The 24497-nt window shown below is 43.1% G+C and overlaps 1 protein-coding gene across 8 annotated transcripts in view; it reads left to right on the forward strand.

Moving 5' to 3' along the window:
• Nucleotides 1-24497, forward strand: part of Yap1 (Yes1 associated transcriptional regulator) — an 87429-nt gene that overhangs the window by 31101 nt on the left and 31831 nt on the right. For 4 of the 8 annotated variants that reach the window (XM_075966843.1, XM_075966847.1, XM_075966850.1 and 1 more), the window contains exons 3-4: nt 3609-3724; nt 14127-14246. In XM_075966843.1, coding sequence (XP_075822958.1) covers nt 3609-3724; nt 14127-14246 — 236 coding nt within the window. The remainder of the gene's footprint in view (nt 1-3608; nt 3725-14126; nt 14247-24497) is intronic. The other 4 variants (XM_075966844.1, XM_075966848.1, XM_075966851.1 and 1 more) reach the window with 1 other exon arrangement.

A 24497-nucleotide genomic window follows, 5' to 3' on the forward strand; every position in this document is an offset into this window, starting at 1 on the left:
CCTAGGTCAACACTGCCTTTCGTCTGTACAACAGTCACTTTTTTGACCTGTCCTGTGCATTTAAAGACAGTCAGTTTGTTTAATCAACTACAGTAAGACTGAACCAGTGAAGCCCTAATCTGGCATTTTTAGGTAAAACAGCATGTCTATAAGGTGATTTAGGAGACAATTTAAAATTGCTAGAGGTCAACCAACCTTCCTTCAGTTTTTTAAACAGCATTTCACTTTGGAGCCCAGACTAACTTTGAATTCATCACAATCCTCCTGCCTCAGCCTCCTGAGTGCTGGCGTTTCTTGTTTCATTCTTTTTCCTGACAATACAAGTTAGGAAAGGCTACAAGTCTTTGAGAACTCCCAGACCTGGCATTTGGCTTTTGTTCTCAGCCCATGTATGCTGACTTTGTGAACTTGGGAGAAGTGGTGTCCATTGCTACATGTTGTGACAAGCATGTTGAATGTAACTGGGAGAGAGACACCATTTGGCTGAAGATGACCTCACTGGGAGCTGTTCCTCAGTACAGCTCCCTCTCCGAGCAACTCCTGAGGGAAGGTGTGTGTGGTCTCTTAGCTGTTTCCTGTTTATGAGCAGGGAAACCTTCCATCCAGGTCAGGTTACAAAGCGCTGTGCCATTTTACTCTGAAGATCATTTGTCACAGGCATTTTGGTCTCTGCCCACACGCTTTTGGGCTTTTCTGACAGCCCAGCACTTTGACACTCTTGAAAAACTTGCCATAGAAGAAAAGGGCATAAGTCGTCCTTATCAGAGAATTATGTCTTGTTTTTTCCTCCGAGCCTTTGAGACTTTTAAAAGATAGGTGATGGGTTTATAAGAAGGAATGGCTGTGGTCTCCGACTGGACCTGGAGAGGTTTGATTGAACAGTATACTGCTGTCCTAGAGCCAGTTAAGCACAGGCTTTCCTGGTTTGAGAATAGCTTGTAGCATGTGGCTATAAATAACACTTTCACAAGGAGCATGGATTTGATAAGGGGCAGGAAATCTGGCCCAGCTGCCAACAGCAACAGCCAAAGCTCTGAATTCAAACAGTCTTCACACCCAACCTAAAAACAACCTTGCTGCTTTCCTAGAGTCAGAGTTTTTCTGTGCAACCCTGGCTGGCCTAGAACTCCCGCTTCCTTCTGGGTCCTGGGATTAATGGTATATATAGTACACCAGCCCCTGGACCAACCATTTCTTCTTGAGACAGGTTTTCTCTGTGTAGCTCTGGCTGTCCTGGAACCTGATCTTTAGACCTCCTGAGTGCTGGGATTAAAATCATGCCCAGCTAAATCAGCTTTTCTTAATATGAGAAAGAGGTCAGTTGCTTTGGCCTATAAGTGCAAATTGTCTCTTCTATTTAAAAACCATGTGTGTTGCTTGCTCATGCCGTTGTGTCCGTGTGGATGTCAGAAGACAGGCTCATAAGAGCAAGCTCTTTGTTGCCCACGTGGGAGGTAGGTGATTCCAGGAAGCCAAACACAGTGCAGCCTGCTGAACTATCCTGCTGATTCAAAACAATGTCATCTTGGTTACAGTCTGGAACTAGCACAAGTAATTGATGCTACCATAAACGAGACCTAATGATACTGTATGTCTAAGCCTCTTTTGAAAATCTACTTTTGAAAATGTTTATTAAACGAAAAAGCTTGTAAAATCTACTTTTTCAGCCTCTTATTCTTCCTTTTTATCCTGCACAACTACCAGACAACTGTCTCCACTCTGAGATTCTGCATCTGAGGTACATGTAATAGAAGAATGTAACAGTGTAATCTATAACTTTCTGAATAGAAACATTTAGAAATAGAAACACAAGTGTTTAAACTGGGAACCACTTTTAAGACTGTTGCTACAGAAGGGGGAAAGAATAGCACACTGTGGTGTAGGGTAGTCTGTTCTGTGAACTTGCTGTTTAGTTATCGGGACTTTAAACTATTAAAATTACTTATTTTCCCAGAAAGATTATGATATGCATGCAGTTCTGACATTTTGGAACTCGCTCTGTAGACCAGGCTGGCCTTGAACTAGAGATTTTCCTGCCCCTGCCTCCTGAATGCTGGGATTAAAGGCATGCACCTCTATGCCCAGACCTTGATTCTGTGTTTGATAATTAAATGCACAACCAAGAATTTTTTATTTTATTTTTTCTTTAATTATCTGCCATGGTTTTGTGTGTGTGCGTGTGTGCGCGCGCGCGTAGAGGGCAGACTTGGTTCTCCCTTTCCACCTTTATTGGGTTGTAGGGATTAAACTTGGGTTGTCGGGACTTGTGACAAGTGTATTTTCCACCTCAGCCATCCCTGGGTTTTGGTTGGTGGCTTCTTATTTTTTGCCTTGATTTTTGAGTTGACCCATTGTCTTAGGGTTTTTATTGCTGTGAAAGAAACACCATGACCATGACAATTTTTATAAAGAAAACATTAAATGAGAGTGGCTCACTTACAGTTTCAGAGGTTCAATCCATTATCATGACAGGAACATTGTGACATGTGACATCTTGTCACCGCCTTAAGTTGCTGGGGAACACAAGATGGTTGGTGCTACCTGAGGTCGAAGCACCTGAGCTGAGCAGTGAGGAGGTGTGCCTTACAAGCTTCTCCTAAGATCTGGGGGAAAACTTATTTAATGGATTAGCGAGAAGGTTACAGGGACAACTTCAGACACATACCAAAAAACTAGAAATAGTTTTTCTCTTTTTTTTAGGGGAAAAGTGTACCAACAATTTGGTAAAGATTCAGTGACTTGTCGGGGATAGACAGTTTATGTACAGGATTGGGAAGGTGGAGTAAGCCCCAACATCCCCTATATGAGGCTTAGCAAAATTGGAACCAGGTTTAGGCTGTATGGCCTTGACTTGAGCAGCCACGGAGAAGAGGAGCTGGTCAGAGACAACGTGTGTGCTTATGCCAGCATAAACACGAGTGTAGTGACAGGCACCATGCCTTTCCCGAGTTTGAACTCTTTACCCGTCCTCACAGATATACTTACGGTCCTTTCTTTCCACAACTGCTAGCCTTTTCCTACTGTGCTTAAGCTGTTATGTTCCACTTTAGGATAATGATTGTGTACTTATTACTGCTTTCATGTTTGGGATAAAATGGGCGCCAAAAGCCATTTAAGAGAGGGAGGGCGCTCACAGTGTAAGGGCACAGTATTATGGCGGGAAGCTGTAGTTGGTGTCCAGAAACATTGCACAGGAACGAGAGAGTTGGCTGTTGGTATTCAGTTCCTTCTCCTGTTTAGCTTTGGCTTTGGAGTATATGTATTAATAGGACATTTTACTTTTGAAAAAGAATTTGAGTCCTAAAAGCTTGTTAAATTATCATTTTTAGCCAAACCAGAATTTTAATCCCAATTCCCACCTTAGGTGATTCAGACACCACTTTCTCTTTGAATTAGAAGTGACACTCTGTCCTAAGAAACGGTGGTGTCTCGTCACCTAAGACTCCAGATCTCATATTTAACACATTTCAGAGGTGAAAGTGTCCCTGAGTGTGGCAGGGTGAGGACTCCCTGCTGGGGTTGGGCAGTGTGGTGAGGGTGTTCTCATTTGACCTCCTTTGCTGATAAGGGGAGCCATAATGTCTGCCTTTCACTTTTCTTTGTCTCAGTCACATCGATCAGACAACAACATGGCAGGACCCCCGAAAGGCCATGCTCTCGCAACTGAACGTCCCTGCATCTGCCAGCCCAGCGGTGCCCCAGGCGCTGATGAACGCGGCCTCAGGTGAGTACCACCCTGCTGCAGAGCCACAGCCAATCTGTTTGGATATCTGATTTCCTGTAGGGAACCCAGAAAGTTTTCCTACAGCGCCGTCAGCGCAGTCTTCCTCTAGGGTCTAAGTTGTTCTTTCAGGTTTTGGTATCACGTTTGTGTCTTAATTGTGTGCACGGCTACAATGAACGAGAATAACTTTAGGGGTGTGCTCTCTCCCAGCCAGCAGCTCCACCCATGGAACCATCTCACCTCCCCCTCCCCCACAAACATTCCCGAGGTGGTCTTAGGAGTGATGACTGACCTGGAACCACGGTCCTCCCACCTCTACCTCCCAAGTCTGGGGTTTCTGGTGCACCACCGCGTACCATGTGTGTTTGTGTTTGATTGCTGACTTCCGCCCGGGGTCTGAGTTGGCACTCCTCCTCCTTTTGTAATGTGATGAAAAGCACATTGTTTTATTTTTAGTTGCTCTAAAGAAGAAAAAGCACAGCTGTATTGCATGACTGCCTCAGGAGTGCTGGACTTCATGCTGTGGCATTCATAATCCGCCCCCCCCTTGTTTGTTTTTGAAATAGAATCTGTCCAAACCAGCCTCAAACTTGCGGTCCCCCTGCCTCTGCCTGGTGCTGGTGTACCACCTTGCCACATTTAAACTTATTTTAAACCATATATTTATATTACCATAACACTGTTATATTAATATTATAATATAATATAACAATATTAATATTAAATATCTTAAGGATATTTATAACTACCATATATTAAGGCCACGTTTGTCATGAACCCCAGAGCCACCCCTCGTACTTTGAGATCTAGCACGTTTTGCCTGCATGTGTGTATGGTGCACCATGTACATACCTGGTGTCCATGTAGACAGACGAGGACATCAGATGCCTTGGAACTGGAGTTACAGGCGGTTATGAGCCATGGGTGCTGGGAACCCAACCTGAAATCCTCTGTAAGAGTAACCAGGCTCTTAACCTCTGGACCCTCTGGCTTTTGTCTACAGGACCTCCTTCACCACACACCCTTAGACCTTTCTCTTTGGTTAGAGGGGCCCAAGGCCGCAGCTGCCACACGAGCACCTTGGTACACACAGGAAAATGTCCTTCTTCTGGGCTGACCCCCCACCCCTTTGCAGACCAATTTTGTTCATGGTCTAAGTATTAAAGTAAGAAGAGACTTTGGACTCAGTTACCTTTAAACTTGGAGGTATTAGCCAGTTTTTAAAGTGTAGGAGTCAGATTCAGAATTTGCTAGTGAGCTTTTAAGACCCCACCCCTCACCCCCAGTCGTTAAACAGTGTCGTAAGTGGTAGAGGAAACAGAAGAGGACGGGGTGGCACTGCCACCAAAAGCTTGTGTGGTGTCCTTGTAGCTTTATTTCTAGTGAATAAATACACTGTCACTTAAGGAGGACTTTGAGGTTAGACAGTACAAAAAAAGACCTTAAAACGTCACCATGCCAGGAATCCAGCACCACAAGATGAGAGGCAGAAGTGGCAAGTTCCAGGCTAGGCTACGTGGTGAGACCTGTGCTCACATACACAGGGTTCCTAGCCTAAGATGCCCAAGTCCCTTACAAAACAGAGTTAGCGAGTAATTTCCTGTGTGCTTTATTTAAATGCTAACTTGCGTATGTGATTTAACCACGTAAACAGTTGTCATGCTGGATTATTTTGTGAAGTAGCAAGAAAATGTCCATATATTTTAAAAATCAGTTTTAACTTTTCACTCACATTAGTTCGAATCACTGCATGTAAAACCCAGGGGTTGTGGGGCCTGCTGTGTATCTCTTGAGGGAAACAGATGCCAGTGACTTCATCTGCTGAACGCTGAACGCATCAGCAATGCTGTGGCTTTTACTCTAGGGTTTTTTCTCTCCCAGTTGAGAATTGAAGTTGGGACCTCACATAGTTGAGGTCAGGTCTTATGTATCCCTAGCTGGCCTTGCACTCACTACATAGCTTAGGTTGCCTCTGGCCACCTTCATCTTCTTCTGCCTGCACCTCTCGGATGCTGGGAGTCTCGCTCTAAATTAGAGAACATTTTGGTTGTCCCCTGTGACAGTAGACATTTAAGAATGGAATTAAATGCTTTGGAATGGAAGTTAGAGGAGCTGTAGTTTGGGGGCCCTGGAGAGCAAACCCCGATGCTCATGCTAAGCACCCCTTAGGCCTGAGCCACACGTACTACAGCCTCCAGAAGCCATGATCAGCAGACCTTGTGCCCACATGGAATGAGAGGCAGTGGCCTGCTGATTTCAGTATATGGGCATCTGTCTCTCGGGAAAGCGGCTCTGTGCCTGGGGTATGAGGGACGTTGGAGGGAGGGGGTAATGATGTCTCAAAAACAAAAGATATAAAAAAAGATTAATTTAAATACAAAGTAAATATGATCTAATATTTTGTAATTAAGCTATTTGTAATTACTGGTAGCTGGTTTTATTCCATTTAAAGTAATTTAAAACATCTGTCCACCATGCCATCTTTGGGACTGTGTTTATATTTGAAGCTCTTTGTGATCAAATATAGGCCTCGGGGCTTTTATCCAAGTAGTGAGTTTCTTTGTCGCTTTCAGACTTAGGAAGTCCATCTGATGTGGGCAATGCAGTGTTACAGACTATAGCACTGTGAGACAGATTACATAAAAGACAGATTTCTCTTTTTTCCCTGGTTATTTTAAGATGAGATATGTAAATAATACTATTAATGAATACAGTACTGTACTAACAAGACATTATTAACAAAAACTCAAGCAGGAATAATATTGTAATGAAACCCACAGTCAGTGCAACCAGGACCCAGTCTGTCTTGTTAGTTATTCTGACTTCTGTCACAAATAGCTTTTTACAAAGTTTTCAAACAAAATGGCTGTTTTTCTTCCCTACAAGGCAATTCAGGTAATCTGAGAAATGGGGAAAATGACTTTGAGGGTAGAGTGTTTGCAAAAGAGAAGGTGGGAGGGTGCAAGGAGGGGAGAGCCATGGCCCCAGGGAATGAAAAGCGTAAACATGGGTAATCTACCACCCTTAGAAGTGGGATTCAGTGTGTCTGACCAGCCCTGCACTCTGGAAATGGTGGCGGAAAGATCAGGAGTTAATGACTAGCTCAGCTACATAGTTTGAATGCCATCCTGGGCTACGTGAGCTCCTGAGTCCAAAGAAAAAGAAAAGGAAGAAGAAATTTGGCTTGTTCTTTGTGCTGCGGCTCAGACCCAGAACCAGGCAACACTACCACTCTTACATGTAGTGCAGACGCCGCTTGGGCCTGTCGGTCAGTCGTTCTTGTAAAGCCCCAGCCCTGACTCCAGTTCACCCTACCCTGTTCCCAAAATGGGAGTCTGTAAATGCAAACAGGCACATGAAGGAAATACAGAGATTTAAGTTTTCCTGACACTCAAAGGGTAAGATGGCCACTTGGTTTGGAGATAGCTTTGGACCCAGTACCAGGACTCTTCTGAGGCTGGCCAGCCTGGGCCTCACCTCTGCACATACCAGAGCAGCTTTCCAGCCATCCTCTCTGCTCAGAGTTTCTCATACATTCTACACAGATGACTTTTGATATCACCTAATGCCACCCACTTCTCAAGTATCCTTTTATTTTTTTGTTTATTTTTAAACCCAGAGTAGTTGTATCAAAAACTGAATTTATAATGAACCTTTTTGGTTTTTGTTTTAAGGTGGATCCAACTGCAGCCCAGGCTGGCCTCAAATTTATGATCTTCTTGACCCAATTTCCTAAGTGTGGGATAATGGGTAATTGTTTTCTGTAACTTTAATAATGCTACTTTCTCCCTCTTGCCTGCCCTCCTCGTGCCTCTCTTTTCTCCAAAATAGGAAAATAGGAAAGAGAGTTTGTGTGTGTGTGTGGGGGGGGGGGGGGTATAACTTGTGGGATAATTTCTCTCCTGCCATTAGGACCTAGGGTTTAAACTCAGGTTTTAGGTTTGGCAGCAGCATCCTACCTACTAAACCATTCTGCCAGCCTTTCCATTTTCTAAACAGGATTTTAGAGTCTTTGTTTATTTAATGTATGTCTGAGTGTATGTATGGGTGTCACGTGCATATGGGAATCTGCAGAAGTCCAAAGGAGTGGGTGCTGGGAACTGAACTCAACCAGTGCTCTTAACCCTGGCCTTATCTCCAGCCTTGATAGAATCTGCAGCCCTGACAAGCCTTGAGCTTTGGACTCCTCTCCCTCCTGTGTGCCGGGTGTCGTCGTTACAGGCTGGTGCTAGATATTGCTGGGGAGTTTTTGTTTCACTTTTCTAAAGATCTTGACTATAGCAAGCGAGCAGGGTTCCCAAGTCTTGCGTTAGCAGTTAGCCCCTAAGTCAATGGGAGCAGATACCCAGGCAGTGGTAGCGCACGCCTTTAATCCCAGTACTCGGTAGGCAGAGGCAGGCGGATCTCTGTGAGTTCAAGGACAGCCTGGTCTACAGAGCTAGTCCCAGGACAGGCTCCAAAGCCACAGAGAAACTCTTGTCTCAATCCCCCCCCCCCCCAAAGCCAGTTCTTTCTGTACGTTTGGGAGTCATTTGAATTCTGACAGTTACTGTGGGCGCAGATGCCCGAGCGCCAGCCACCGACGTGAGAGCGGGAGAAGAGCAGGAGCACACTGTTGAGAGTGCACGGGGAGCGTAGCTGCATGGAATCGCCGCTGCATGGTCCCGAGGAAAACGAGCTATTAAATATTAGCACTCAAAAATAGTGTCCGCGCTACACTTTTTCTTCAGTATTATTTGTAGATGTTTTGGAAACTTTGTGAAAAGAGATTAAATTATTTACATTCAAGGACCAAATGAAATGCCTGTTTTGTTTCTTCTCTTGGTGAGTGCTAGGATTTTATTTTTGTCTTTTCCACTGATTTCTAAATCCTTCTGGTCACTATTGCTCCAGCAGTTTTGTGACTCATGGGAGGAGTATTTGTGTGAAAGATTAAGATGCTAATTCTTCAAAAATGGCATCTAGACTACCATATATAGGCAGGAGTGTGAGATGGACTAAATCCTGCAGCAGTAGCAGAGCTCCTAAGTAGTATGTGAAGAAATGTACATAAGGTTATCAGTGCATAAAGCTTTGCTCCGCTTTTACTCCAGCAGTTTGAAATCTAAGTGAGCACTTTACCAAACCACTGAGCTGTTGCGTTAGGGTAAAATCTGAAATTTAATGCTTATCCGTAAATAGGGCATGCATAATAGACCTGTGTCCCCTAAGTCTCAGGGACCATCATGGACGATGAGGCAGAAAGACTGTAAGAGCCACAGGGATGGAGTGGACCTGGCAGGTTAGCTCACAGCCCATGGTGACCTGCGCAGTCAAGCCAGTCCGCACTCCAGCACACCGGAAGGATTGGCTCTGGAGGCCGTTGGCAGCTGGTAGCTGCTGGAAGACAGGAGTCTTTTTCTTCGTTGGTGTGGCCCAGGAGGGGTTGTCTTTGCGCTTACAGATGGCTCCAAGGCTATACCTGTGCCCATTCGAGCAGCACTGATTGGACTCGGAGAGTCACTTTTCTTTCTTTTTAAAATGTGTATGGGTATTTTACTTACGTGTACATCTTGTGTGCCATCTACACTCCTGGTGCCTTTGGAGGCCAGAAGGTGGGGTTAGAGACAGTTGTGGTTGTGAGCTGCCATACGGAGGCTGGATACCCAACCCAGGCCCTCTGGAAGAGCAGCCAGTGCTCTAAACCCCTCAGCCACCTCTCCAGTCCCTCAGTGAGTTAGTTATGAACATGAAGGGAGGTTGTCCAGAGGTAGTGGGGAGTGGATATGGCAGGCTGTCTTGTGGATTATGTACATGTATGAATTCTCAAAAAAAAATCTCACTGGAGCCTGGCGGTGGTGGCGCACACCTTTAATCCCAGCACCTACGAGGCAGAGGCAGGCAGATCTCTGGGAGTTCGAGGCCAGCCTGGCCTACAAGAGCTAGTTCCAAGACAGCCAAGTTTATACAGAGAAACCCTGTCTCAGGGTGGAAATCTGACTGGAGTTACGTGGTTGAAATTTGGAGAGTGGCCTGTTGTAGGCTCTCTGGGTGTATGTGGCATTCTAGGAAGTTTGTCTACCTAACATCATAAGTAGGGCAGAGTTCTGATGGTGCTCACTGTTGTGCTTTGAGACTAGATGTTGCCAAAAATCATTCATTCAACTGATATACAATGTTGTGTTTTCTGTAACAGAATCTCAGCAGGGAATGCTACGAATGCCTGTCCCTTGCTGAGCCTGCAGGCTGGACAGCTAGGGGTGGGGGCACCGACAGAGGAGCTGCACTCCTCCCTCAGCCCATACTCATGCGGTATGCCAGCCGCTGTTGAAATCATGAGAAAGTTATAAACATCGCGTTTCCTGTAGTTAAAATGGAAAGGGGAAGATAGACCAATTACAAGTTAAAGTGCTCAGGGCTGGCGGGAGATGGCCTTTTCACTGTAACTCCTGTATTTGCTGTCTGTGGAGCTGAGGCCTAGGTGGACTCAAGGAGGGACTGAGCGTACCTGAGGACGGGGAGGAGTCTGTGCAGAGCACAGCTGGCGGTCTTGAGCCTTGTTTCAGGAAGTCAGAGCAGGTTAGCAAGTGAGGTTCTGAACTCATCCGTTTAACAGACAGGAAATCAGGGAGCATTTGTAGCATGAGGATGGCTGGAATGTAACTGGTGAGTGTCTGGGTTCTGGGCCCAGTGAAGAGAAGAAAGATGAAGGCGTGCCCGCACCTGCTGAGACCAGTGGAAAGAGCTGAAGCAGAAGACATTCTCCAAATGCCTTAGTGTGGGCGGCTAAGGGTACTGAGCCTTATTTTGAAATTTTTAAGAATTCCATTAAAGACATAACTCCAGGGCTGGAGACATGCATGGCTCAGTGGTTAAGAGCACTTACTACTCTTCCAGACACAGAACTGTTTGTTCAAGAACACCTACTGTAAGGATTCTATGTGGAACTTTCTTCTTTAATTATGAGTGTTCATCTCCTGTACCCACTGAGAAGTAGCGTCACTAAAGAGTGTTCCCAGTATTAGAGGACAAATGAATGTTGAGTCAAGATGGGCCAGGTTGTAAGCTCAGGACACTGGGCAGACTGGGATTCCACCCCAAGTCTTCAGGCATGTGGTCCCAAGTATTGTCTCCCACACTGCCCGTTGTGGTCTTGAAGAATGACTTTGGGTCACATCAACATTTTCTGCTGGCTTGATATAGAATCTTTCTGAGACTTTGGTGTGTGCATATTGTGTCTTGACAATTTGTTGGGTATTTGTTTGCCAAAGCAGGTTTACATGACGGTTTTAGATTCTAACATCTAAGCTTGTACACAGAAATGTCACTATTTCAGAAGCTGAGTGCGCACACAACCCATTCAGAAGACAGCGACAGTTGGAGGGGGACTAGTGTTCACTTGTGCAAGGCTTTAAGAGAGAAATTCCTGAGACTTTCACAAGTTTCAGGAAGAGGAGACTCAGAAGAACTTGACTGGTTTTGAGTCCCAGAACTGCTACTTCCTAACTTAGCATCTTCATCTGTTTTGTGATGGGTTGTGAGGCTTCTCAGTGAGTTCATGCTCTTCTCAGAACGCAGACTGTGCCTACTGTATGCTGACAACAGTTCGTAATCACTTGAAATTGGCCTGAAGTCAGATTACTTCCTCCAGGAGGTCATTGGGTCTACGTTCTAAGGAGACTCCTTGAGAGCCCTGTACTTTAACCACTCCGTAGGGTGTGTGCTGGTCACGGTGTCCTCCGTGATTTCAGATGAGGAGGAGGGTTGGTCTGACATGACAACAGTAAAGATTTTCCTCTTTGAGTACAAATTGTAAACGGTTTTCCTTCATTATCACTAAGCAAGAACACACAGGCAAGTGCATGGAGTAGAATCATCTCTAGCGTTATTTGTTCTAGTAGATAAATTATCAATCAAACAGTATTGACAAATTCTACATAAAATTGTAGTTTTCTAAAGATAAATCTAAATGATTTTTAATCTTTGTTTTTCTTATTCTAATTCCAGTTTTTTGCCTTCTTTTTACATCTTATTTAAAATGTTGGCATCTTTCCCTTTCCCTTACAAGGGTTGTTTTACATTTCTTTTCCCTTCCATTTTTATCACCTTGCCCATAAGGCTTTGATATATGGGGTATGGTAGTCTAGTTTTGAAAAACACCCAAAAGCCTGGCTTGAGAATGTGAATTGAGGTGATGGAGACCTTCTCTCAATAGAAGAGACAAGAACCAAAAAAATAAATAAAAATTAAGAAAAGAAGAGAAAATTTAACTTACCAAATTTCCTCCTCAGGACCATGTCTGAAGCCTAGCTTTATATTGTTTTACTAAATTTTGACTGTAGTTAAAGATCTTTCTTTTCAGCTTTCTACTGATTGATGATTGATTGATGGCTGGCTCACACTCTCAGACATCAGATTGTCTAGCATCATACACACTCCTTTTCCGGCTTTCTCACCTTGCTTCTGCTATTAAAGCTTAAACTGGTGCAGAGCTGTCTGGGTCCTTCATGGTCTCTTCCTTGCTCTTAACGTTGCCTGTGTCCACGTCCCTTTTTCCTTTTTTGTTTTGTTTATAGAGTCACACTTTCTTTGTGGAACAGTCTGTTTATACAGCAAATATTATAAAGACATCAGCAAATAGGTAAAGGACTCTTTTTTGCTTCACTGTTACTTTCCTGTTTTTTTTTTTTTTTGAAACAGGATCTCTGTAGCTTTGGCTATCCTTGAACTCACTTTGTAGACCAGGTTGGCCACAAACTCGTGGAGATCCACCTGCCTCTGCCTCCCAAGTGCTAGGATTAAAGGCATGCGCCACCACCACCCAGCCCATATCTGTAATTTATGCCTCACACTTTTCTTCATGATAGTCTGGTATTGGGGGAAAACTTTCTTAACTAATGCCTTTTTCCAGAACTAGCAATCAAACCCAGGATCTAATAAATACTAGGCAAGCTCTCACCTGTTAGCTATCTAACCCTTTAAAAAGATTTTAAAGATAAGGTTGGGTTAATGCTGGCCTTGAACTTTTTATTGTGTGAGTTTGCCTCAGTCTCCTGAACAATTGAGATTACAGGGTGTGAGTGAGTGTGTGAGACGGAGAGAGACACTAGACCTGGTCCACTTGGATTTAGTTCTTGTAAGTCTGCCATTCTTAGTGAAATTAATAATAATTAAAGCTTGATAGATTTCTTGTAATAGGAACGCTGGCAGAAGTTTAGGGCAATAGATTTACAGGAAAGAGAAGTGTTGGAGTTCCAGACCTACCTTATATGTGCCTGCTTGTTCATCTGTGTATGGGGACAAGAACAAGACCAAGCAGGTGGAGTCACAGTGTGGATTTAAATGTGGTAGTGCCATCATCACATGGTGGAGATGAGCTGTCATGGCCTGTTGCTTTCCCTTGGCCCATGAGTTATCAGATGGGCTAGGGTCCCTGAATAGGCAGGGAAGGCCATGATATCACTGATGGTTCTGACCAGGATAGAATGGTGTTGCTAGGCAACAGAGTTGTTACTTAAGCACACTGAAAATATCAGGGTCTCTCGATTGTCCAGTTGTGGCTCACTAAGGCATCTGTCTAGTGGTCACCGTCTGTCAGTCACATAGTATCTTAGATCTTTCAACTTTTTTCAGTTTTTCAGGACAGGGTTTCTCCGTGTAGATCCTGACTGTTCTGGAACTCACTCTGTAGGCCAGGCTGGCCTCAATTCACAGAGAGCCTGCCTGCCTCTGCCTCCGCCCCCTGAGTGCTGGGATTAAAGGCATGCACCACACCAACCTTTGAACTTTTAAACACCTTGTGTATTTTTCAAAAATATCTTAGGGGTGAACTTTCTTCCCAGTTAAAGTTTTGAGAGTTCTGTCTGCCTGAGGATGGTTGGGCGGTTCCATAATCTTCTGGGCCTCCTTTCATTACTTACTCTGCAGACGCTTCCTTATGAACGTAGGAAAATGTTTTTGCTTCCCAACGGGTGTCTAGCCCTCTCCAACACTTCCAACAAATTTAGAATTTCAGCCACAGTCCTCTTATGCTAGCAGTTTCTGTTCTGCTTTACAACAAACCATTTAATATTTCTAGACTTTAATAGTCTGTATTCTAGATTCTTGGTATAAGTTTGTTGTATAAATAATGGGTCTAAATGGAGCGTGGCTGTGTCAGTTAAAGTGTGCTTTTAATCTGACCCCTTAAAATTCTCATCTTTGTCTTTGGGGATGTTAGTTTCATTATTTAATGGTTTAGTTTTCATGGAGGAGATTTAGGTATGTGTTCTGCCTTATTATTCTATGGACAGAGATTGCAGTTCTAATGCATTGCTTTATATCTAATTGTGTTTGTTCTTTTTAAGCGAGTCCTGCTCAGTTTCTTAAGGTACCAGATCAAAACCAACTCCAAGCCAACTGTAGTCTGTTTTCTGTGTTGTAGGTCCTCTTCCTGATGGATGGGAGCAGGCCATGACGCAGGATGGAGATGTTTACTACATAAACCACAAAAACAAGACCACATCCTGGCTGGACCCAAGACTTGACCCTCGTTTTGGTAAAAGTTTACTTCAGAACCTTTGTGGTCATTTGGTGATAGTCTAAGGGTTGGGGGATGTAGGAAAAGACATCTCAGTGAAACTGCACTGCCTTGCAGTTAGCAGTGGCCGCACACCCACTGTGGGTTTTGTTTAACCTTGAGATCTCTAGGTCCACAACAGCTTTCTGACCTGGGGTGAGCTGTGGATGTTGTAAAAGCTCAGGGCCATTGTGTCTGACTGCTTTATTCTTACGATGCTTCTTGGAAGCGGGCCATCATTCACATTGCACGTGTACAACCTGGACCATCAGGGCTGAAGGTGCGGCTCACCCTGAGCACCAGGCCAAGCCTAAGGAAAGCTTTTTACAACCATTTGGGATATGTGGTTTTTTTTTGTTGTGGTTTTTTTTTTTTCCTAGTTAAGGTCCTTTCCGGCACTTTTTATTTAGGAAATGAAAAGCAAAGCAGAGCCCCGTCTAAATTTGGTGAGGGTCTCCGTGCCCTGTCTCTCCTTTTTGTCTATATTTCCTTCCTGGTGGTAGTTTCAGCTGATGGCTTTCTGAGTCTCCTTCCAAAGCATGGAAAATGAATGTAAAAAGGAACAGATAATGTGGTTTGAGCACTCATCCTGGCCCTGGGCTGCTTAATGGAAACAATGTGTGGATCAGTGCTGGTCAGACACGGCTGGCGGAGCCTTTGAAGCATCCCTTGGGCTGACCTGACCACGCCACAGGCTTTACTGGGAAGGAGAATTAACTCTGTGAATGCCTTCAACACAACCCTGGGGCTGGGTAAAAATAACAGCCTCCAGTATAGACACCCCCCACCATCTATTTACTTGGAAACAAACAACAATAAGAAGTTTGAGTGGACTTTGAGTGTCAGCTTTATGGACTAGTTGACACCCCTACCCCCAAGGAAAATCAGAGGTGGGGTTGCAGCCTAGACAGTCATTTCCATAGCCAGTTTGGCTCAAATACCAGCTGTTTGAGCTTCCAAATCTGTTGGGGTGCTAAGAAAGTAATGTACGTGTTAGCAGTTGGCAACTTCAGATTCTTTTTAATACTTGAATAGCCCTGTGGTTGAAAACCCCTTACACGCTGCATTGGTATCCACGGGATGATAACAGCCGTGTTTCCTTAATCATATTTGATGATTCAGTTCATCTGCCCTTGTGTGCCACCGCCACTAGCCGTTAACACACTCACACACTCTCTCTACTTCCTTCTTTCTTCTGTGCGTGTGTGTTGTTGAAAGAGAAAGAAAAGAATTGGGGAAAGCATTAGCAGTAAAGGGGAGAATCTTGACTGTTAGTTTACAGCTGAGTCAACATACTCCTGCCACACGCAACATGCACACATGCACGCACACGTGTCCGCGCTTGATAGCGATACAGCAAATGTCTCCTGTCCCCTTCTCCCTTTCGTTTCCCTTTTTGGGCCCACTGTGGATGTGTATTCCAGACGGGGTTGACTACACGCCAGAGCTTTTGATTTTGTGGCCCGACTTTTAATCTGTTCCAGACCTTCGCCGTCAGAGCTGAAGTGTAAGTGGGGGGCAGGGAGAACAACCAAGTGGGCGTCTCTGCTCTAGAGTATGAGCAGAAAGAAGAAAGCTGTTAGCTGCTGGAGTTGACGCTTGCCTTTAAACCCAGCATTCGTTAGCTACAGTGGGTTGTGTATGTTTTATCTCTGCCAGGGAAGTATAAACTGCCCCTCTCGTTTCTGACCCTGAGGCCATGCAGACACTAGCACATGGTGTCAGTTATTGCTTCCATGAGTGTGGAGTTTGCTTTTTTCCCTGTGTTCCCAAATACAGTGGAGTCTTAGCTAAGCCAAGTAAAAAGGATGAACTGAAACTTAGCACCTGCTTCAACAGCGACCTCTCAAGTTTATATTCTTTGTTAGATTCTTTTTATAGAACAGCTCCCTTGGTGGTTGTTACTGCTTTTGGTTTTTCGAGACAGGGTTTCTCCGTGTAACCCTGGGAATTCTGAAACTCTATGTAGACCAGGCTGGTCTCAAACACAGATCTGCCTGTCTCTGCTCTCAAATGCTGGGATCAAAGGTGTGTGCCACATCTTTATTTTTTGTGTGGTTAGCATGCACTTGTGGAAGATACTGGTTGTTAAACTTGGCTCTCTGCTTTTAGCGGCATTAAAGAGTATGATAATGTTATGTAGTATTTATGCTGACTTTAAATTATTTCATATTTTGGACTACAGAGATAAATGACTCGGTGAGTAAAGTACTTAAAGTCCAAATATGAGGAGCCCAGTGTGTGTGTGTGTGTGTGTGTGTGTGTGTGTGTGTGTGAGTGTGTGTGTGACCAGGTTGGCCTACTTGAGCTATTTCAACGGTCCCTGAACTATTTTGGTCTCTGGTTTTGCCTCCTGAATATTGGGATTAAAGGTATGCGCACCTCCACACCCAGATTTTTATTTAACCATTTCTTTTAATTTTATGTTCTTTTTTAAAAAAGTGAATTGATTCTTTATTGTTTAATTTCACATGTATGAGTGTTTCGCTTCCATGTGTATCTTTGTACTGTGTGAGATACGAAAACTACAGAGAAAGAAAAGTATTTATAGTCGGGCCCCTTGTATATGGTGGCTTCTCAACAACCTTATTCTAAGGGCACTGGGTTTCAGATGCCATGGAAGACTGGCTTCGAAGCTAGGACTTTTCTTTGAAGAGGAGCCAGGGTCTGTTACCTTTCATCTAGAGATAAGCATTATCTCCAGAGACTGTCCTGGCAAATGCCTGTGAGGAATAGAGCCCACAGCAGTGGTGGTGTTAGCAGAGTTGGCCCCACTGCCTGAGGTGGTCTGTTACTGGCAGACAGGCTGAGTCCCGTCAGTCTCCCCCGCAGCTGTTCTTTTACTTACACATTCCTTTTTTCGTCTGGTTTTTCAAGACAGGGTTTCTCTGTAACTGCCCAGGCGGTCCTGGAACTCACTTTGTAGATCAGGTTGGCTTCAGACTTGCTGGGATTAGAGGCGTGTGCCACCACCTCCTGACCAACTTAAGCATTCCTTGACATGAGTTGTTTTTTTGTTTTGTTTTTTTTTTTTTTTTTTTGACACATAAGATTATTGAATAAATACCCAAAATAGTTCAGGGACTGTTGACTTAGCTCAGTAGTAAAGTGGACTTGAATTGTCCGGTCCCAGAACCCATGAAGTAGGAGAGAGAACTGGCCCCTTTAAGTTGACAGGCACGCTTTGTACCCTCTTCCCACTGCCAGTAAATAATGGTTTAGAACTAAAAAGGCTTTAATATTTGGGCTTGACATTTTTATTCACCCAGGGTGAATAAGCATAAGTTAATATGTACAGTTTCTACGTGGTGGCTATTTGAATGAGCTAATTCAGCAGAGTTAATTTTTAGACACCAGCCCTCACTAGCCTAGAACTCACTATGTAGCAATAAATGTTTGACCTTTATGCTGACAGTCTTCCTGCCCTGCTCTCTCAAGTGCTGGGATTCACAAGCATATGAGCTACTCCGCTAAACAGGGAATTTTTAAATCCAGAAGTTTAAGGTCACCTGAGACATGGTAACTAGAAGTTTGCTTATGGTTGGAAGCTGGAATGTGTACACATGTATACAACATTTTGTTTCGGGTTCCAGTTGTATTGACTTCATGCTAAAGATGGGACAGTTGTTGCTTACCGACTGAAGGAAAAGGAAAGGATTACGAACTAGGGACTGCAGGGAGCCAGTGGTCCAGGCTTTAAGGAGAGGAAAGAATGGTCCAGGCTTTGTTTGGTAGTTGTTGTTTTTTTCTGTGGCTCCAGCCCCAGCTCACCCCAGAATCTCTGCCTGTGCTTCACTCTGTCCCTGCATGTTGCTGACAACACGTCACTAATTCAGGACAGGACTAATTACTAACTTCCATAGCGAAGGACAGGAAGGTGCTGTGTGAGGAAACAGACCAAGGAAAAATGGAGAAATGAAACCCAAAGTGTTTGGTGCTTCGCTGTAGATCCCGGGTATCTGGCGAGAAGGTCCCACGGCACCATCTCCTGTGAATCTAAGGCGTGGTCTCCTTCCACACCTCTCGCCTCATTTAGCAGTCCCTGTCCTTCCCCAGAGCAAAATGAGCTGTTGAGGAGAAAGTTCTATTTTGATTTATTTCATTGTTTTAGATATAAAGCCTTATTCTCATGATAATCACCCTGCCTCAGTTTCCTGAGTACTAGGATTACAGATACCTGACTCTGTTGACTTTATTTCCCTTTTTTTTGTTCCATCCGAATTAATTGTGTTGTTGGGGGTTGGGAGCTACAGCCTTTTGAAGGTTGAAGGGGAAAAATGGATTGGTAGAATTGCTTGTTGTTTTGTTGATCAGTTAAAGATGAGAATACTTGGCCTGGGTGTGGTAGGCCTTAAATCCTAGCACTTAGGAGGCAGAGGTAGGTAGATCTGAGTTTAGGCCAGCCTGGTCTATAAGGGTGTGTTCCAGGAAGTCAGTTTCAAAAGGTGTGTGTGGTGGGGAATGACTTGATGCTATTTGAATCATTGCCCCTCCCTCAGACAGAGTTTCTTTGTGTAGTCCTGCCCGTCCTGGAACTCTCCTGCCTCCGCAGTGCTGGGATTAAACATGTATGCCAGCTATTGAATTATCTTAGTGAAAACCATGCACCACTCCAGTGTATGACTTATTTTTTTTTTCTTTGGTTTTTCGAGACAGGGTTTCTCTGTGGCTTTGGAGCCTGTCCTGGAACTAGCTCTTGTAGACCAGGCTGGTCTCGAACTCACAGAGATCCGCCTGCCTCTGCCTCCCGAGTGCTGGGATTAAAGGCGTGCGCCACCACCGCCCGGCAGTGTATGACTTATTAAGTATTGGCAAGCAAGCTATATATTGATAATAAAGACATTAATTCAGTCACTGGTTTATGGCCTTGGTTGCACCCTCCCGCCCCTGCTGAAACAAGGTGCTGATTTTCTGACCTCAGCTTCCTGAGTCCTGGGATTTCAGGCATACACCTGCCTCTCTACGCCTGTTCTAGGCTACAGATTTTAATAGTTAAAAACCTAAAGTTGATTAATTAATGTGCCTACTTACTGTAGTTTTTTTTTTGTAGCTAATTCAGTCCCTTACGTCATATAAACAGAGATGGCCATGGGCATTTTGTGGTTTAAAATCAACTGAAAAACATTTGTTTCTTTGTAGTTTTAGAAGATCATTCCTTCAGTAAGCATTAGAAAAAAAACACAAAAATGCCTTTTTGTGAAAGAATTGATGTAGTTTAATGTTTTCATTAAAAATCTGATTTTAGATTTATACTTGCTAAGGTTACTAGAAATTAATGACCCCAAAGCTAAGATTAACACATCTGTAATTCTTTATAGTAATAGTCCAAAGCTTGAAATTATATAAGCCCTAAAATTTCTCCTTACATTTGTATCATATTTTCTCCCCCCCCCCCCCCTCTGGGGGGCGAGGAAGGGAGGAGAGAGAGGGTCAGGGTTGATTTCAGGTTGTCTGGCTTCCCTCCTCCCTAAAAATTACCTTAATTCTGAAAATTCGGATACTTTCTAGGAAGCACAGGGAGGCCTATGACTGAGCCGGCTCCTCCTTCAGCGCTCGCGGGTAGGTAGTTTGGCTGTCAGAGCAGATTTAAGTGCATTTCAGGACAATTGTTCTTTGTCACGTGAGCAGCTCAGACTGGATCTTATCAGGGAGCAGATTTTATTTTATCTTTTTATTTTTTCCCTTTGCCTATTTTAGAGTTGTTTAAAACTGGAATTGGCAGAGTGGGTGGGGTGGTCCAAGAGCCCTCAGGGAAGAAGTCTCAAGAGCTCCTTTGCCTGTTTTTCACTGCCCTGGGGTGGGGTGGGGTGGATTGGGGGTGGGGCTCCTCTTCCTGTCTCTTTCCTGCTGGTGAGGTCTCTGCTGGGCCCCTGCGTAGATGGATGCACTCCTGTATGGATGCATTGGTCCACGCTGTGTCTTGTTGGACAGGTAAGATACTCAGAAGGTGTGCCTGTGCTCTCTCTAGGCAGCCACACCCCAACTTGGCTGTCGTGAGGACTGCTTCTTCCTGGTCTTTTGATGTTCTTCTTCTTTTGGTGTCTTTGATCACTCAGATAGGTTTAGTTTTGAAAATCCAAACTCACCAATCCAGTTTTAGCTTGTTGTAGTGTGGATTCTGCTTCAGGTGTTGTTTTAGAAGCTGATGGTGAGAAACATAGGTTCTTAGCTTTTTTCCATGCAGTTTTGTTATTGATCACTTTGTTTTTTGTTTTTGTTTTTTACCCGGTGGTTTTGTTTTATTTGAGGCGGGGCCTATCACTCTGTACAACTCCAGCTTACCTTAAGTCTGTGGTAATCCTTCCTTCTTGGTTTCCCAGTGCTGGGATGGCAGACACCAACACTATTCCCCACCCAATTTGTTTTCACCAATTGTATGTTATAAGTAATTAACTTAAACTCTCACTGACAACACCAAAAGCCTAGTGTGCAAACCTCTGCCATTTTCTATTTTTTTTTTTTTATAGAAGAGATGCTTATCAGGCTTAGGGACTGTTTTGATACTTGTCGTATTTCAAATGCCAGTACTTCTCAAATTAATGGGGGCTATTTTCTAATACTGTTCACTTAAACTGTTTAGGTTCATTTTATTTTTATGTGTTTTGTCTGCATCAATGTCAGGACACCATTTGTATGCCCGGTATCTGGATCCCTCGAAACTAGAATTACGGATGGTGGTGAGCATCATGAGGACCTCTGGAAGAGCAGCCCGTGCTCTCACCTTGTGTGCTGTCTCTCCAGACACTTGTACTCTTTTAATTCATTAGAATGAAGCACATTTCCCCCAGTGGGTGTTTGCTCTTGGCCTCAACTTTTCAAAATAATTTTCCGTGTACGCACGCATGTCTCATGGCATGCGTGTCGGAATTAGAGGACAACATGCAGGAGTTGCTTCTCTCCACCATGTGGGTTTCAGAGGTCCAACGGGTCATCTCAGCGTTGGCTTTTTGACTTGTTCACTGTGTGCAGAGCTTCTCAGGCCGGTCCTCAGCTCGTATTTAGCTGAGCTTGCCACAGTGGCATTCATGAGATGTGAAAATGTGCTGCTTGTTTTCTGGAATGCCGGGAACACACCTCGCCAAGGAGGAATCCCCGGGCATGACTCTATCTCCCGTCTCTATGCCTTTTAGTCTTGTCCTGGAGGCAGTGAATAGCGTGAGCAAGTGGGAAAATAGGGGGAGGAGCCACATAGTGTTTACAAAGCACTCTTTGAAGAAGGTGGAAAATGGTTTTTATAAATCACCTATAGAAACTTTATTAAAATACAAATGAACTATCACTACATTTCCCCTTTTGTATAAAAGAGGCTATAACTAACATAAATACTATATACAATAAGTACAATGAAGGGAAGTAGAAAAAAACAAGATCTCCTGAGTAAATGGGAGCATGGGGGACCATGGAAGAGAGTAGAGGGGAAGGGAGGGAAGCGGAGAAAATTATACGGCTCGAAAAATAAATAAGGAAAAATATGTGCAGTGACTGTATACAATACATACAGACAGTAAATACTTCAACAATGTCTAGTCCATTTGCATTTGACAAATTCAGGGAAAATATTCTATATCTGTCCAATCTTGGTGAGTCCAAAGTCTTGTACCTATTTTACTTTCTATCACAACTTGCTTTCCGTGTCAGGGTAGCAAGGAACACTACAACTCTCTAGTCTCCAACTTCCCCAGAGATCCAAGAAGGAAATAATATTGAGTGAGTAAGCAGGAAGTACAAGCAAGCATCTTTCAAGAATGTAGTAACAGCAACAATTGTTGGCTGCATGGACGATCACCCAAAGTTCTTCTGCAATAGGATATCTCTCCATCTTGCCTACAGGCCTAGCATACCCAACAGACTTCTGTGAAGCAGGACATCCTGAAGTGCTGTCCCTCCTCGTCTTGACAATGGTTGGCAGTCACTTTCTTTTGTGTCCTGCTTGTCCAGTTAGCAAAGCATACTACCACCAGTCTAGGCAAGGGTATTTTCTTGGCAGGTGGTTTACTTTTGCCAGAAAGAAAGTAAACTCCATGTGCGGTTTCTTTGATGCCGTTATCTTCTCTGAAGTCGATAGGTGTTGCCAGGAGCAGACATGTCTCATTGTCATAAAAAAGGATCCTATATTATTAAAATATCTTTTAATTTTAGCCACATTCTGTAGATCTCTGAAGGGTTTGAAGATGACCTGTCTATCTAAAGTATATCTATGTATGTTCAATTATAATAGGTGCCTAATTACTAAACTGCATTTTCTTATTATCCTAAACAGTTTCTAATAACAACTTTCAAAGGCTAGAAATTTGCATTACATTGTTAAATGACCTGTATAGGTACAATACCTTGAATACAATTAGAAATGTATGTACACTGTTCTAACCAAATTAATCTCAAATTTGAATCAATATACAGAATTTCTATATAATATATAATAATCTATTATAAATCCAATTCATTTAAAACTAGTAGTTGCCTTTTAAAAGTAGATTCAATAATCTACCTTTTTATCTTATCTGTATCCTCCTTTTTCTGTTCAAAACAAGAATCTTGAACCTAATTTTTTTTTGTTTAGCTTTTTTCATGACCATTACCAATAACAATTTATAATCGATAACAAATATTCATAACCCAGTAAAGACCAAAAACCACCCACTCTACCTCTTGGGAATGTGAGCATCATATTCTTACATTTACTTCCTGCTGTCTGGGGACAGTAGCATCTTTAGAGGATCCTGAAAAGAAAATTTTTGGTTAGTTGTCAAATCCTGAGGTTACTGCATCATCTGTTGTCCAGTCTCTGCAAAATGGGAGTGTGCAGCAGGGCTTTTGTGTGTGTTTCTGGACCTGGCAGACCCATATGGGATCAGAGGTGTGTTATGTGTATGGGATGATTCCTATTCCTGATTGTATCTTGTAACCGAATATTTAATAGAGTCAGTTCTCTATAAATTCTGGTATAAATTTAGCGGTTTCCATATTCAGAAAAAAGTTTCTGCAAATTGGTAACTATATTGAGAGGTTCTTTAAAATTCTTTAGTACCATGAGAACAGCACATAATTCTGACTTTTAGACAGAATCATAGGTGCTTTGTTTCACTTTACTTAAATTTTCTCATTTGTAACCTGTTTTTCCTGATTTATTTGCATCAGTATAGAATGTAAGGGCTCCAGTTACTGGTGTGTCCCATACAATGGGAGGAAGGATCCAGTTAGTTCTCTTTATAAGTTGAACTTTCTTGCTTTTAATTGTTAATAATTTGGGATAGTTGTTAATCTCTCCCAAAAAATTATTACAAGCTCTTTGTCATAATTTACTTTCTTTCCATAATTTGACAATTTCATCATTATTAAAAGTTATTGTAATTTCTGCTGGGTCTATTCCTGCTAATTGACAAAGTCTTAGTTTTCATTTTAAAATTAGCTCAGACCTTTTCCACATAAGTTTTTAGTTTTCTTACTTGGCTTATGTGGTAAAAATATACATTCTAAGATAATATCTTCCCTCTGAATTAAAATTCCTCTAGGTGAATTGTTTGGAGGGTAATATAACCAGAATGCAGTTAAGATTCAGATCCACACAATGCACGTGTGTCTTTAATTTCTCTTCTATCAAAGCCAATTCTTTTTCAACTTCAGCTAATAATTCCCTGGGACTATTTAAGTCGTCCTTGTCACCATCTAAGGTTGTGTTTAAATGAATCAGTTCATCAGGACCTATCCCAAGAGTGCACCATAGATGGGAAGTGTCTCCTAGCAATCTTTGGAAGTCATTAAGAGTTCGCACTGGGTCTCTCCTAATTTGAGCCTTTTGAGGTCTAATTTTTTGTAACCCTATTTTATAACCCATATAATTAATAGAATCCCCTCTTTGTATTTTTTTAGGAGCAATATGTAATCCTTAACAAAGGAAAATTTTCTTTACATTTTTTTTCTAAAGTATCTATCAGATAGTAAAAGGTCAACCATTTTTCTGGTAAACTATAGATTCAGGAAATTACTTACGTATCATTTTTCAATGGCCGAGTTACAAAGTGACTCACACAGGGTGGGGCTATTTAACATTCCCTGTGGGAGAATCTTCCATTGATATCTCTTAGCACTGTGAATGCAAATTTTTCTTTCTTTTTCGTGTAAAGGTATAGTGAAGAAGCAATAATCTTTTAAGTCAGTAACTATAAGAGGCCATCCTTTAGGTAGTAGAGAAGGCAAAGGAATTCCAGACTGTAGAGGGCCCATTGGCTGAATCAC

This window comes from Microtus pennsylvanicus, chromosome 3 (genome assembly GCF_037038515.1).
Source record: "Microtus pennsylvanicus isolate mMicPen1 chromosome 3, mMicPen1.hap1, whole genome shotgun sequence".
Lineage (NCBI taxonomy): Eukaryota > Metazoa > Chordata > Mammalia > Rodentia > Cricetidae > Microtus > Microtus pennsylvanicus.